Source organism: Giraffa tippelskirchi, chromosome 2 (assembly GCF_054371585.1).
Source record: "Giraffa tippelskirchi isolate mGirTip1 chromosome 2, T2T-mGirTip1v1.2.pri, whole genome shotgun sequence".
Classification (NCBI taxonomy): domain Eukaryota; kingdom Metazoa; phylum Chordata; class Mammalia; order Artiodactyla; family Giraffidae; genus Giraffa; species Giraffa tippelskirchi.
This window is the reverse complement of record NC_137276.1, coordinates 72,718,714-72,734,148: the sequence shown is the minus strand read 5'-3', so window position 1 is coordinate 72,734,148 and position 15,435 is coordinate 72,718,714. Positions and strand designations below refer to the sequence as shown.

Sequence of the window (15,435 nt, the reverse complement as noted above, 5' to 3'; positions counted from 1 at the left end):
AAACACTATCGGATTTCATTTTCTTGGGCTCCAAAATCCCTGCAGATGGTGACTGCAGCCACGAAATTAAAAGATGCATGCTCCTTGGAAGAAAAGCTATGACAAATCTAGACAGCATATTAAAAAGCAGAGATATCACTTTGCCAACAAAGGTCCGGATAGTCAAAGCTATGGTTTTTCCAATAGTCACGTATGGATATGAGAGTTGGACCATATTATAGAAGGCTGAGTGCGGAGGAATTGATGGCTTCAAATTGTGGTGCTTGAGAAGACTCTTGAGAGTCCCTTGGACAGCAAGGAGATCAAACCGGTCAATCCTAAAGGAAATCAACCCTGAATATTCACTGGAAGGACTGATGCTGAGGCTGAAGCTCTAGTACTTTGGCCACCCGATGTGAAGAGCCCACTCATTGGAAAAGACTCTGATGCTGGGAGAGATCAAGGCGGGATCAAGGGCAACAGAGGATGAGATGGTTGGATGGCATCACCAACTCAATGGACATGAGTTTGAGCAAACTCGTGGAGATAGTGAAGGACAGGGAAGCCTGGCATGCTGCTGTTCAAGGAGTCACACAGAGTTGGACACAACTGAGCGACTGAACTTTGGCCAATGAGATACTGCCTTCTTGGGCTTTATTTTCCTGTACTCTGTTTTGGAAAATGCACTCAGAATGCCAAGGGAAATGCAGGTTTCACCTTTTACATTTCCCATTTCTTGAAAATGTATCCTTCTGTTAATTTTTTTCTCCGTCTTCTGTAAACTGTTGTTTCTTTATACTTCACCCAGTTTTGTAGTTGTTTACAATTGGAGAGTAAACCAATGCCAGCTATACCATCCTGTCTGGATCAGAGGTACAAATTTCCATGAGAATTTCCACAGAATTCTCAAAATTAAATCAGTGTATTGTAAATCCTAAGTGCCAGAAAGTACTTTAATATGAGAATGTGGTATCACAAAAGCTAATACTCCCAATATTCAGTGATAGGATATCCCAGCCATGTGAGGATTGGCCAGTCACTGCTTTCCATATTTAAACATCTATTTCCAAATAAAGTTTGAGGCAGCTTACAAAAGACAGATACCATACTATTAAAATATTAGTTACCTTAAGTGAATACTTAAGTGAAAGTCACTGTCGTTTCTAACTCTTGTGACCCTATGGACTATAGAGTCCATGGAATTCTCCAGGATTCTGGAGTGGATAGCCTTCCCCTTCTCCAGGAGATCTTCCCAACCCAGAGATTGAGCCCAGGTCTCCTGCATTGCAGGCGGATTCTTTACCAGTTGAGCCACAGTTACCTACTGAGATAAGTTATCCCCAAATTTAGCAGCTTAATACAACACACAGTTATTTCCCCACAGTTTCTGTGTGTCGGGGATAAAGGCATGACTTAGCTGGATTCTTTCCTTCAGGGTCTTTTACAAGGCTACCCTTTTACTCAGGGTGAGGGTCAGCTAGGGGTGCGGTACCATTTGAAGGCTCTCCTGAGGCAGAGGAGCTGCTTCCAAGTTCACTTACAGGGTTGATGGCAAGATTTCATTCCTTGAGGGGTTTTGGATTGAGGACTTCCGTTTTTGCTGGCTGTTGGCAGGCCACCTCATACCCTTCGTTCCTTGGGGCAACAAACAATATGACTGTTGGCTGCATTAAAGTAAGCAAGGGAGAGAGAGTGCTACCAAGATGCAAGTGGACAATCTTTTGTTACCTAACCATGGAAGTGACCCTCCATCACCTTGGTTGTTGTCTATTTCTTAGATGTAAATCACTAGGTCCAACCCACATTTGAGGAGGGAAGATTATATAAGGTTGTGAATCCCAGGAGGGAGGAGTCATTGGGAGCCATGTAAGCAGCTTACCACAATTGCTGATAGAAAAGCAAAGAAAATAAGAACTGAAGCAACAAAGTGTATCAAGGAAGTATAATCCTTTGGGGCTACATCAAATTAAAAACCTTATGCACAGCAGCAAAATGAAAAGGCAGCCTACCAAATGGGAGAAAATATTTGCAAATTATATATGATAAGGAGTTAGTATTCAGAATAGCAAAAAAAAAAAAAAAATCTGATTAAACAACAGGCAGAGGATTTGAATAGACATTTTTCAAAAGAAGACATACAGATGGCCAACAGGTACACGAAAAGATGCTCAACATCACTGATAAGGGAAATGCAAATAAATCAAAACCACGAGATATCGTCTCTCACCTGTTAGAACGGTCGTGGTTTAGTTGCCAAGTCGTGTCTTGACTTTTGCGACCCCAGGAGCCAACCAGGCTCCTCTGTCCATGGAATTTTCTAGGCAAGAATACTGGAAGTGAAAGTCGCTCAGTCGTGTCCGACTCTTTGCGACCCCATGGACTGTAGCCTACCAGGCTCCTCTGTCCATGGAATTCTCTAGGCCAGAATACTGGAGTGGGTAGCCGTTTCCTTCTCCAATGGATCTTCCCAAACCAGAGATTGAACCCAGGTCTTGCGCATTGCAAGATTTTTTACTGTCTGAGCCATAGGGGAAATACTCCCTGTTAGAATGGTGACTCTTTAAAAAGATATGAAGTAACAAGTGTTGGCCAGAATTGGAGAAAAGGGAACCAGTGTGCACTGTTAGTGGGAATGTATTCATACATTGGTGCAGCCACTGTGGAAAAAGGTCCCTTGAAAAATTAAAAGTAGAATTACCATACTATCTTGCAGTTCCACTTTTGGGTATTTTTCTGAAAAAAAAAATGAAAACACAAAAAATGTCTCCTGAGATTCTCTGCCTGTGGTTTCAGTTTAGTCGCTCAGTTGTGTCCGATTTCTGCAACCCCATGGACTGCAGCATGCCAGGCTTCCCTGTCCATCACCAACTCCCGGAGCTTACTCAAACTCATGTCCATCAAGTCAGTGATGCCATCCAGCTGTATCATCCTTTGTCATCCCCTTCTCCCACCTTCGATCTTTCCCAGCATCAGGGTTTTACCAAAGAGTCAATTCTTCGCGTTAGTGGCCGAAGTATTGGAGTTTCAGCTTCAACATCAGTCCTTCCAGTGAATATTCAGGACTGATTTCCTTTAGGATGGACTGGTTGTATCTTGCAGTCCAAGGGACTCTCAAGAGTCTTCTCCAACGCCATAGTTCAAAAGCATCAATTCTTCAGCTCTCAGCTTTCTTTATAGTCCAACTCTCACATCCATCCATGACTACCCGAAAAACGATAGCTTTGACTAGACGGACCTTTGGTGGCAAAGTAATGTGTCTACTTTTTAATATGCTGTCTAGGTTGGTCATAGCTTTTCTTCCAGAGAGCAAGGGTCTTTTAATTTCATGTCTGCAGTCACCATCTGCAGTGATTTTGGAGCCCCCCAAAATAAAGTCTGTCATTGTTTCCCCATCTATTTGCCATGAAGTGATGGGACCAGATGCCATGATCTTAGTTTTCCGAATGTGGAGTTTGAAGCCAGCTTTTTCTCTCTCCTCTTTCACTTTCTTCAAGAGGCTCTAGTTCTTCTTCGCTTTCTGCCATAAGGGTGGTGTCATTTGCATATCAAAGGTATGGACTTGATATTTGATATTTCTCCCAGCAATCTTGATTCCAGGTTGTACTTCCTCCAGCCCAGCGTTTCTCATGATGTACTCTGCATATAAGTTAAATAAGCAGGGTGACAATATACAGCCTTGATGTACTCCTTTCCTGATTTGGAACCAGTCTGTTGTTCCATGTCCAGTTCTAACTGTTGCTTCTTGACGTGCATACAGATTTCTCAGGAGGCAGGTAAGGTGGTCTGGCATTCCCTACTCTTGAAGAATTTTCCACAGGTTCTGATCCACACAGTCAAAGGCTTTGGCATAGTCAGTAAAGCAGAAGTAGATGTTTTTCTAGAATTCTCTTGCTTTTCCGATGATCCAGTGGATGTTGGCAATTTGATCTCTGGTTACTATGCCTTTTCTAAATCCACCTTGAACATCTGAAGGTTCACGGTTCACGAACTGTTGAAGCCTGGCTTGGAGAATTTTGAGTATTACTTTGAGCATTACTTTGCTAGCGTGTGAGATGAGTGCAATTGTGTGGTATTTTGAGCATCCTTTGGCATTGCCTTTCTTTGGAATTGAAATGAAACCTGACTTTTTCCAGTCCTGTGGCCACTGCTGAGTTTTCCAAATTTGCTGGCATTTGAGTGCAGCACTCTAACAGCCATCATCTTTTAGGATTTGAAATAGCTCAACTGGAATTCCATTGCCTCCACTAGCTTTGTTCATACTGATGCTTCCTAAGGCCCACTTGACTTCACATTGCAGGATGCCTGGCTCTAGGTGAGTGATCACACCATTGTGGTTGTCTGGGTCATTATGATATTTTTTGTATATTTCTTCTGTGTATTCTTGCCACCTCTTTCTATTAGGTCCATAACATTTCTGTCCTTTATTGTGCCCATCTTTGAATGAAATGTTCCCTTGGTATCTCTAATTTTCTGGAAGAAAAAATTGCTGTGGTTTAATCAGATTTTTTGCTTTTTATTTTTATATTGTATGAATTCTTTGTTATTTTGGATACTAACCCCTCATCAGATATATGGTTTGTAAATATTTTCTCCCATTTGGTAGGTTGCCTTTTCATTTTGATTTCCTCTGCCGTGCATAAGCTTTTTAGTTTGATGTAGTCCCACTGTTGCCTTTTGTTGCTTTTGCTGTCAGTTAATAAATTATCACAACCAAAAATTATGTCAGAGAGCTTTCTGCCTATGTTTTCTTTGAGGAGTTTTATGGTTTCAGGTCTTATGTTCTTTAATTCATTTTGACTTAACTTTTTTTTGTTGTGTAAAGTAGTGGTCCAATTGCATTCTTTAGCACATGGCTATCCTGTTTTCCCAACCTCATTTATTGAAGAAACTGTCCTTTCCCTGTTGTATATTCTTAGCTCGTTTGACATTTGTTAATTGAACATTTATTCATGGATTTATTTCTAGGCTATCCTGTTCCATTGATCTTTGTGTCTTTTTATGCTGTCATACTGTTTTGACTACTATAGCTTTGTAGGGCTTCCTTGCTGGCTCAGACGGTAAAGAATCTACCCTTAAATGTGGGAGACCTGGGTTCAGTCCCTGGATTGGGAAGATCCCCTGGAGGAGGGCATGGCAACCCACTCCAGTGTTCTTGCCTGGAGAATCCCCATGGAGAGGAGTCTGGCGGGCTACAGTCCACGAGGTTGCAACAGTCGGACACGACTGAGCGACTAAGCACACACAGCTTTGTAAGATAGTTTGAAATCAAAGAGCCTGATTCCTGCAACTTTGTTCTTTGTATTGCTTTGGGTATTTGGGAGTTTTTGTATTTCTGTGCAGTTGTTAGGATTGTTCGATTTCTGTGAAAAGTACCTTTGGAATTTTGACAGGTTGCACCGAATCTGTGTATTGTAGTATGGACACTTTAACTATTCTTTAAATCCATTTCATCAGTGGCTTAATAGTTTTTGTGTATAGGTCTTTAACCTCTTTGGTTAAATTTACTCCTAAGTACTTACTGCTTTTGATGCAGTTGTAAATGCGATTGTTTTCTTAATTTCTCTTATTATTTTTTAATGTATAGAAATGTAACAGAATTATGTGTATTGATTTTGTAAAATGTTTGACCGTGCCGGGTCTTAGCTGGGTTACTTGGGGTTTTCGATCTTCAGTTACGGCATGCAGGATCTTTTAGTTGTGGCATGAGGAATCTTAGTTGTAGCATGAGAACTCTTAGTCACGGTGTGTGGGATCTGGTTCCCTTACCAGGGCTCCATCCTGGGCCCCCTGCATCGAGAGTGTGGAGTCTTAGCCACTAGACCACTAGGAAAGTTCCTGCATATTGATTTTTTATCTTACAACTTTGTACTACATTCATTGATTCTAAATTTTTGGGTGGAATCTTTAGAGTTTTCAGTATATAATATCTTGTCATCCATAAATAGTGAACAGTTTTACTTCTTTCTTCCTGATTTGGATGTCTTACTCTCATCTAATTGCTGTGGCTAGGAGGGACTTCCAATACTATACTGACTAAAAGCAGCTAGAGTGGACATCTTTGTCTTGTTCGTGATCTTAGAGGAAAAGCTTTGAGCTTTTTAGTGTCAAGTATTATATTAGCTGTGGGGCTGTCATATGGTTTTTATAATGTTGAGATATATTTCCTCTATATTCATTTTGTTAAGAGTTTATCATGAGTGGGTGTTGATTTTTGTCAGATAATTTTTATCCTGTTGAAATGCTCATATCATATTTAGTCTTCCTTTTGTTAAGGTGTCATCACATTGATTTTGGGGTAAATTTGATTTGTTGAACTGTCCTTTTATCCCTGGAATAAATCCCACTTGATTTGCTAGTATTTTGCCAAGGATTTTTGTATCTGTTCATCAGGGATATTGGCCTCTAGCTTTTTTTTTATCTTGTGGTGTCCATGTCTGTTTTGCTATCAGGGTAATGCTGGCCTTGTAAGATAAGTATGGAAGTATTACCTACTCTTCTATTTTTTTGGAAGAGTTTGAGAAGGATTGGTATTAATTCTTGTTTGAATTTTTTGGTAGAATTTACCAGTGAAGGAATCTGGTCCTGGAGTTTTTTTGTGTGAGGTTTGTGGTTACCTCATTTTACTGTGCTTCACTTTATTGCACTTGCAGATGTTGCTGATTTTTTTTTTTTTTAAACAAGTTGAAGGTTTGTGGCTACCCTGTGTCTTATTGGCATTGTTATTCCAAATGCATTATATTTAAATTAAGGAAATCTACATATTTTTTTTAAAGACATAATGCTATCGCACATGTAGTGTAAACATAACTTTTACATGCATTGGGAAACCAAAAAATTTGTGTGACTTGTTTTACTCCAGCATTCACTTTATTGCAGTGGCCTGGAACTGAACTTGAAATATCTTAGAGGTATGCCTGTTATTGGTCTGTTCAGGTTTTCTGTTTTTTTCAAAGTTTTGGTTTCTAGGAATTCAGCCATCTTTTCTAGGTTGCCCAGTTTGTTGGCATATATTGATAATTGTTCATAATAGTCTCATGATCCTTTGTATTTCTGTGTTATCTGTTGTAACATCTTTCATTTTTGTTTGTTTTAGGGAGTGGGGGTGGGGGAGTTGGCCATGTTATATGGCTTGTGGGATCTTAGTACCTCAACTAGGAATTGAATCCAGGCCGCAGCAGTGAAAGCAGTGAGTCCTAACCACTGGACCACCAGGAAATTCCCTCATTTTAAAATTTTATTTGAATCTTCTCTTTTTTTCTTCGTTGAGTATTGTTGTTCAGTCATGTCCAACTCTTTGTGACCCCATGGACAGCAGCATGCCAGGTTTTCCTGTCCTCCACCATCTCTCAAAGTTTGCTCAAACTCATGTCCATTGAGTCGGTGATGCCATCCAACCATTTCATTCTCTGTTGTCCCCTTCTCCTCCTGCCTTCAGTCTTTCCCAGCATCAGGCCTTTTCCAATGAGTCGGCTCTTCACATCAGTATACTTGTTGAGTGTAGCTATAGGTTTGTCAATTTTGTTAATCTTTTCAAAGAGCTGGCTCATGGTTTTACTGATCTATTCTTTTTTTTTTTTAAACCTCTATTTCATCTATTTCTGCTCTGATCCTTGTTATTTCCTTTCTTCTTCTAACTTTGGGCATCATTTTTTTTTCTAGTTCCTTGAGGTGTAAAGTTAGATTATTGGAGATTTTTCTGGTTCTGCAAGGTAGGCTTTTATCCATATGAACTTCCCTCTTAGAATTGCTTTTGCTGCATCTCATAAGTTTTGGTATGTTTTATTTCCATTTTCGTTTGTCTTAAAGTATTTTTTACTTCTGTTTTGATTTCCTCTTTGACCTATTCATTGTTCAGTGGCATGCTGTTTAATCTCCACATAGTTACAATTTTTCCAGTTTTCTTCTTGTAATGTATTTCTTCTTGTAATTAGTTTCCATGGTGGCTGGAAAAGATGCCTTGATATGATTTCAGTCTTTTTAGGTTTATTAAGACTTGTTTTGTGGTCTAACACTATTATCTATCCTGGAGGATGTTCTTTGAGCACTTGAAGAATATGTATTTTGTTGCTTTCGGATAGAATGTTCTGTATATAACAAAACAGATATAAATAAATGACCATATAATCTTTGCTTTAAGAAAGATTGTTTTAAAAATAAGAATTACATGAAAGTAAGTTTTGTACAGTATCTTCAGTTGGAAGAGAATGCAGTTTAGTCTCTTCCACTACATTATACATTTTATCCTGGTAGATAGCGCTGATGCTTTTAAATTCTTCTTTTTAAAAATAATACTTATTTGACTGTGTTGGGTCTTAGTTGTGGCACACAGGCTCTTCACCGGGGCGAATGGACTCTTTGTGGCAGCATGCCGGCTTCTCTAGTTGTGGCACGTGGGCTTGGCACCTGCGGCATGTGGGCTCTCTAGTTGTGATATACGGGCTCTAGAGTGTGGGCTAAGTAGTTGCAGTGGGTGGGCTTAGTTGCCCAACGGCATATGGAATCTTAGTTCCCTGACCAGGGATGGAACCCACGTCCCCTGCATTGGAAGGCAGATTTTAAACCACTGAATCACCAGGCAAGTCCCTTTTATTGTCTTTTAACTCGTTTAATTTTCACAACATTCTCATTTTAAAGATGAGAAAACTTGGGCAGGAAGTTAAGAAGGCCAAGTTCCTGTGTCCAATAAGTGCTCAAGCTGAGATTTGAAAACCTCAACAGTCAGCATTTGTTGGGTGTCTAACAAGAACTTGGTGTAGGACCTGTATTTTAATAGAGAATTTGATTGCTCATGTGCCAGATAACTAGAGTAGGTGTGCGTTTTAAAATGAGATGTAACTCCTGAATTGGCAGAGTGATCAGAGATTGGATTTTACATGGAGAAGTTTTAGGGCAGTTGGAAGAGCCCTGAGGTCCTGGTCTTACCACTTGAGAACTTTTGGTTTCTTTGGTTTTCAAATGAAGAAAAAAATTTATTTCATACCATAGACAGAAATAAACTCAAAATGTCTTAAAGACTTGACATGACACCATTTGACTCCTAGAAAAGAACATAGGCAAAACATTCTCTGACATGAATCATGGCAGTGTTTTCCTAGGGTAGTCTCCCAAGGCAATAAAAATAAAAGCAGAAATAAACAAATGGGACCTAATCAAACTTACAAGCTTTTGCATTGCAAAGGAAGCCATAAACAAAAAGCCTACAGAATGGGAGAAAAGATTTGCAAGCTATGTGACTGACAAAGGCTTAATTTCCAAAATATTCTAACAGCTCATAACAAAAAAAATAAACAATTAAAAATGGGCAGAAGACCCAAATAGACATTTCTTCAAAGAAGATATACAGATGGCCAGTAGGCACAAGAAAAGATGTTCAACATCACTAATTATTAGAGAAATTCAAATAAAACTACAATGAGATACCACCTCACATCAGTCAGAATGACCATCATTTGAAAAAAAAATCTACAAATTAAAAATGCTGGAGAGAGTGTGGAAAAAAGGGAATCCTACACTTTTGGTGGGAATGTAAGTTGGTACAGCTGCTATAAAAAACGGTGTTGGAGTTGGTTAAACTAAAAGTAGCTACATATGATCCAGCAGTCTCACTCCTGGGCATGTATCCAGACACAACTCCAATTTAAAAAGATACATGCAGCCCTATTTTCATAGCAGCACTACTCAATACCCCACACGTGGAAACAGGTTCATGGACAGGTGAATGGATAAAAGTATTGTGTCGTATACACACACAGAGTATTACTCAGCCACAAAAAAATGAGATAATGCCATTTGTAGCAACATGGATGGGTCTGGAGGTTATCATAACAAGTGAAGTAAGTAATAAACCATAATGAAAAAGGATATGAGAAAGAAAAAATATTCTCTTATTGTGAAACTTGAAGTTTAACTAGGGAGCTTCATAAATGTGGTCCAAGGTAGAAAGGGATTGATGTCATTGGACAGAAACTAAAAACACAGCGTTAGAATGAGGTAACCCCAGAGAGCATCTCATCCCTGCTTCTCAAGTGTGTCTGGGAACTTGTGGGTCTGACTTCACTGGTGGAATCTGAGGTCCTACTGAAGAAGAGTCTACATGTATTCCACAGGGGATTCAGATTCAGTTAAAACTTGAGAAGCACAGTTGTGGTCTAACTCCATCATTTTACAAGTGAGGAAACAGACCCTGAAGGCCCAGATGATTTGGCTGGTTTTAGTGGGAGAGTGAGGACTTGTGCCCAGTGCCCCAGGTTCTTGGTAGGGCTTTGCCTACACTGTGCCATCCTAGTTAGAAAGTACTTTTGGATTTCAGAGAACACTGTCTCTTCTAGAAGGCTTCTTTCAAGCTTAGAAAGGTAAAGGCATGTGCTGATTCTTTCATTTTTTTCCCCCTACCTAGAACCTGAGTGTTATTTGCTTTAGCGATATTCAGAATACATTTCTTGGAGAAATCATGTTGGTCGTAACTTAGTTTTCGTCATCATGTACGTTCTCTTCCCAAAGATATCTATCATTTCTGGATACTATCTAATATTCTTGTGTTTAGAACATGTTTTTTTCCTTCAGTCCAAGACTCCATGGTTGAAATTATTTTCAGCCCATAGTCATTTCTTGTTATCCCCACCCCCCCTTTTTAGGAATGAATTGAAACTTAGAGAAAAAGTTTACTGTTTAAAGAATAAGAAGCCTCTGAAATAATTGGAAGAATAATCTTGTTTCTAAGAGTGTTACTTCTTCCTTACTAAAATGGAAACAGGAGAAACATAAACAGCAGGCATTGCTAGAGGTGTACTGTTCCCTGCTTTTGTCTTCACCTGTTTTCCACTGAGCATGATTTGTAAGCATGCTCAGAATATTTCCAATCTCAGTTACAAAAGTGATCCTCTGAAATGTTTTTTTTTTTTTTTTTTTTAAAGATTTGTTTATTTATTTGGCTGCACTGGGTCTTAGCTGCGGCATGCGGGATCTTCAGTGTGAAGTCTTAGCTGTGGTACATGGGATCTGGTTCCCTGAGCAGGGATCGAACCCAGAGCCCCTGCACTGGGAGCTCGGAGTCTTAGCCACTGGGCCACCAGGGAAGTCCCCTCTGAAATGTTTTTATGAAGCATCAGTGGCACATTTTTTGAAAAGCATTCAAGATGAATCATTTTACATCTGACACAGATTTGATTTTTGCTGTTAAGAACAAAAACACTGAGGTAAAGTACAGAAAACATACAATTTTCCATCTCTGATTTTTTTTTTTTTAATTAAAAAATTTTTGACCACACCATGTGGCTTATGGAATCTCAGTTCCGACCAGGGATTGAACCTGGGCCATGGCAGTGAAAGCACTGATTCCTAACCACTAGACCATCAGAGATCTCCCAAATTTGCCATCTATAATTTTTAAATGTACAGTTCAGTAGTATTAAGAATATTCACGTTTTTGTGCAGATGTCCAGAACTTTTTCATTTTGTAAAAGTGAAACTCTACACCCATTGAATGGGAACATCGCACTTTTCTCCCCCCCAGTCTCTGGCAACCACCATTCTGCTTTCAGGTTTTATGAATTTGACTACTTTAGACATGTCTTTGGGCTTCCCAGATATCTCAGTGGTAAAGAATCAGCCTGCCGACACAGGAGATGAGGGTTCGATCCCTGGGTTGGAGGATCCCTGGAGCAGGGAATGGCAACCCACTCCTGTATTCTTGCCTGGAAAATCCCACGGACAGAAGAGCCTGGTGGGCTGCAGTCCATGGGGTCACAAAGAGTCAGGACACGACTGAAAAACTGAACCCAGATACCTCGTAAATGGGATCATTCGGTATTTGGTTTTTTTAAGTGGCTCATTTTATATTTCATTATTAGCTTAAAGTCCTTAAGGTTCTTCCACGTTACAGCATGTGTCACTTTCCTCCCTCTCCTGGCTAATTTTACACTGTACGTATATACCACATTGTGTTCATTTTTCTGTTGATGCTTAGGTTACTTCCTCTTTTTGACCACTGTGAGTAATGCTGCTATGAACATAGGTGTATAGTGCTTTTTTCACTTTGATTAGCTTTGTTAAATTATCTGTGAGTTTGTTAGTGAGGAAAACATGAGCCTAGTTGGAAGACTTCCATTTCTTTCTCCTTGCCTGCTCACTGTATAACTTAATGTAAGATATGTGACCACTATGAGTCTAGGGAGCTCCTTTTGTAAGAGATGAAACACATTTCACAGGAATGTAATAATTCTTAAATGTAACACAGATGTAAGGAGACCAGTGACTACTTAGTTAATCCATATGCCTTCAGTATTTCTGAGTCTGTTGTTTAGGTGAATTGTACCTGAAAAAATATCTACCATAACATTAAATATTGGTATCATTAATTCCTCAACTGTATAATGTATAAATTTTTTATCTTTAAAATGTAAATAGTAACTTCAGTGTTGAAAAGGAAGAATGAGTTAAACAACAAGAAAATATACATTTTGAGTAACAACCTGATTTTAACTCTTGGTTAATCTCTGACAAGTGTGAGCACCTTGAAGGAATTAGTGCCTGGTATTAACCTTGATAGTTTATTAGTAGAGTTGAAAGAAGTTACCAGCCATTTGAGATACTACACATTAGATTTCCCCAGTTTCAGATAGAGTTGTAATGGTTTGGCACATGTGGCAACAAACAGCATTACTGTCTTAAAAGTTTTTTTTTTTTTCAGTAAAGAATTGAGGAATGTTTGTCTTCTAGGCCCATCAACAGAGCAGACGAGCAGATCGTTTGTTAGCTGCAGGGAAATACGAAGAGGCTATTTCTTGTCACAAAAAGGCTGCAGGTGAGTAGTCTTTTTAAGTAGTACTGAGTCTGAAACTGCTGGGCAGCTTCTTTTTTCCAGTGTCTCTCAACACAGTATTTAGAATGAAAGTCACAAGAGTAATGATGTGTTACTGCCCTGCATATATACCACACTGGCACTACTGACCCACTGGAACACAGCTTGGAATATTTTTCGGGTGAATGTGTTAGATTTTCCAGCTCCTCTTAGCCTAGTCTTTCTAAATCATGGAAATTGGATATGCCTTATTGGTAAATGATTCCTGGACACAGCTTTCTGAGCTGAAAGATCCCCAGAGACAGAAGTGATTGCAATAAGTGTCTGTCAGTTCATCTTAATTGTTACAGAGGAGTTTGGATTTCAAATATTTAGCCATTTTGGGTTCTGGAATTAATAACTAATTTAATACCAGCCAATTAATTTTCACTGAGTTTCTGTTTCCTAAGGTGCTGATAATGGAAAACCCATCAAAACCCTTCCCTGTGGTCTTTCTTTAGCTTCCCTTCTGAGTGTTTCATCTATACATTCATGCCTATAGTATCACGCCGTTGATGACCTTCTTTTAGGTATGACATTTAGAATTACTGGATACCTTTCAAACACCTTATTTTATCCTAGTCATAAAAGTTAGTTTATGTTGAACTCAGAAATAGATCTGCAGGGTCAGTTTTGTACAGACTGGTTTCTGTTGGCCGAGTAACAAACCTTAAAGCTTAGGAGTGGGAGTGGTGCATCCAAAATCTGTGCGGCCACGATTCTTTGAGCAGGCCCTGCAGTCTTCCTGCTAGAGAAGGGCACTTCCTTTCCCTGAGGCCAGTACCACAGTCAGCATCTTGTTTTTTCCTGGCAGAATCTTCTCCTATGTTGCCTTACTGCTGAAACAGATAAAGCACAGTGGAGACTGGTTTAGAAAAGTCCTTCTATGTCAGTGATTCTTGCCTACAAGTCAGTAATTTTGAGAGAAAATTTCAAGTCTTACTCTTGAAGAGTTTTGCCACTGAGGTGTACCCTTCAGCTGTAGGGCTGAGCACATTGTATATATCCCATAAATCTTTGTGGTTTTTAATTTATTATTATCACTACTTGGCCATGCCTCACAGCATGGATTGGTAGAATATTCTTTTTTTCCCCAGAGAAGGAAGGATTTATTACTTGCAGCAAGAAAGGAGAACACTTGCTTTCCCAAAGCAGTGTCTCTGATTGGTAGGATATTCTGAGTATATAAAAGGTATAAAAGTTTTTTTTTTTTTTTTTTTAAGATTTATTTATTAATTTTGTTTTTGGCTATGCTGGGTCTTTGTTGCGGTGCCCCAGCTTCTCATGGTGGCGGTTCCTCTTGTTGCAGAGCACAGGGTCTAGGGCACTCGGGCTTCAGTAGTTGCAGCACAACCTGGGCTCAGTTGTTGTGGCTTGCAGGCTTAGGTGCTCAGCAGCATGTGGGATCTTCCCTTCCTGCTGGGAGGGAAGTTTCTTTCATTCCTAGTCTATATTCCTGTCTTCATTGGAAGACTTAATGTTGGGCTTTGAACACCTCTCCCCCTTTCTCTTGATCTAAATTCTGTGACTTTCTCAGGGGTACAAAAGATAAAGGCAGTCCGTTGGATTCCATTAGCCCGAATTTCAGAGGTGCGACTTTAAGTGTGATTACTTAATCCCACCCAGCCGATTTGATTTGGAGTTTAGACTTGGTTGAAAATAGCCTTGTGTTGTGTTTCAGAGTAGAATTGTCAGTGTAATGCTAGTTTGAGAATTAATGTGGGTGGAATGAACTCAGTGTTTTCTAAATTGACTTAACATCTAGGCTTGAACAGAGCTGTTTTGGGAGGTGTGTAAATATATCCTGAGAGTAAGCAACTTAGTGTTTGGAAATCATGTTAGAGACACAACAAGGGAAGGTTGTCATTTGAGGAATGTTGGGACAAAAGCCTGAACACTAGCAGACAAAGGGGCCTCAGTTGAAGAGCAGAGGAGACCCTGAAACTACAGCACTAAGGACTCGTATCCTCTCTGCTTGGTAGTGTTCTGATAGTGCTTTGTGACTATGTAGAAATACAGAGGTTACTTGATAAGCTGAGACACCAAACTCAGAAAGAAATAGCCATCTAAATCTGACAGGGGGTAGGAGAGAAGGAGGAGGTATACTTATTTTTACTACCGTATATTGAAAAAAAAGTTAAAGAAGCTATAAACTACTGAGAATTCACCACTGTTAGAGGACTCTGTTGCTTTAAATCCTTGATTAGCAGCTGTAACTCTCCCTTGTCAGTCTTAAGCAGTCCAGTCTCTAAGTGGATTTCTTTATTTTCAGACAGCAAAAAGGGCAAAAGCTTAAATGGGAAGTTAGTAACAGCCATTAACAATGCTTAGAACTCAAAGTGAACTTTTTGGAAGATGAACAGATGTGAGAATGTGTTAACATGTACTTGAAAATAGATCTTGACCTGAACCTTCTCATGAGACTGTGGTGTCACAAAAATGATTCGGAGCACATCAGCCTTTGTCATTCGGTCTGTGCTGTGCCGTGTGTGCTGAGTCAGTGTTGTGTGTGTGCAGTCAGTGTTGTGTGTGTGCAGTCAGTGCTGTGTGTGTGTGTGGTCAGTGTTGTGTGTGTGTGCAGTCAGTGTTATGTGTGTGTGCAGTCAGTGTTGTGTGTG

General features: G+C 39.7%; 1 protein-coding gene across 13 annotated transcripts in view; it reads left to right on the top strand.

Moving 5' to 3' along the window:
* NRBF2 (nuclear receptor binding factor 2) overlaps positions 1 to 15,435 on the top strand; it is a 248,653-nt gene that overhangs the window by 218,163 nt on the left and 15,055 nt on the right. For 11 of the 13 annotated variants that reach the window (XR_014076521.1, XR_014076522.1, XM_081568976.1 and 8 more), the window contains one exon: positions 12,697 to 12,781. The exons of 1 other annotated variant lie outside the window; for it this stretch is intronic. Coding sequence is in view for 3 of the 12 variants with exons in the window: in XM_081568976.1 (XP_081425102.1) it covers positions 12,697 to 12,781 (85 nt within the window). In the remaining 9 variants the exon portion in view is untranslated. Of the gene's footprint in view, positions 1 to 12,667; positions 12,782 to 15,435 lie in introns of all 13 variants that reach the window. One more of the 13 variants, XM_081568984.1, reaches the window with a different exon arrangement.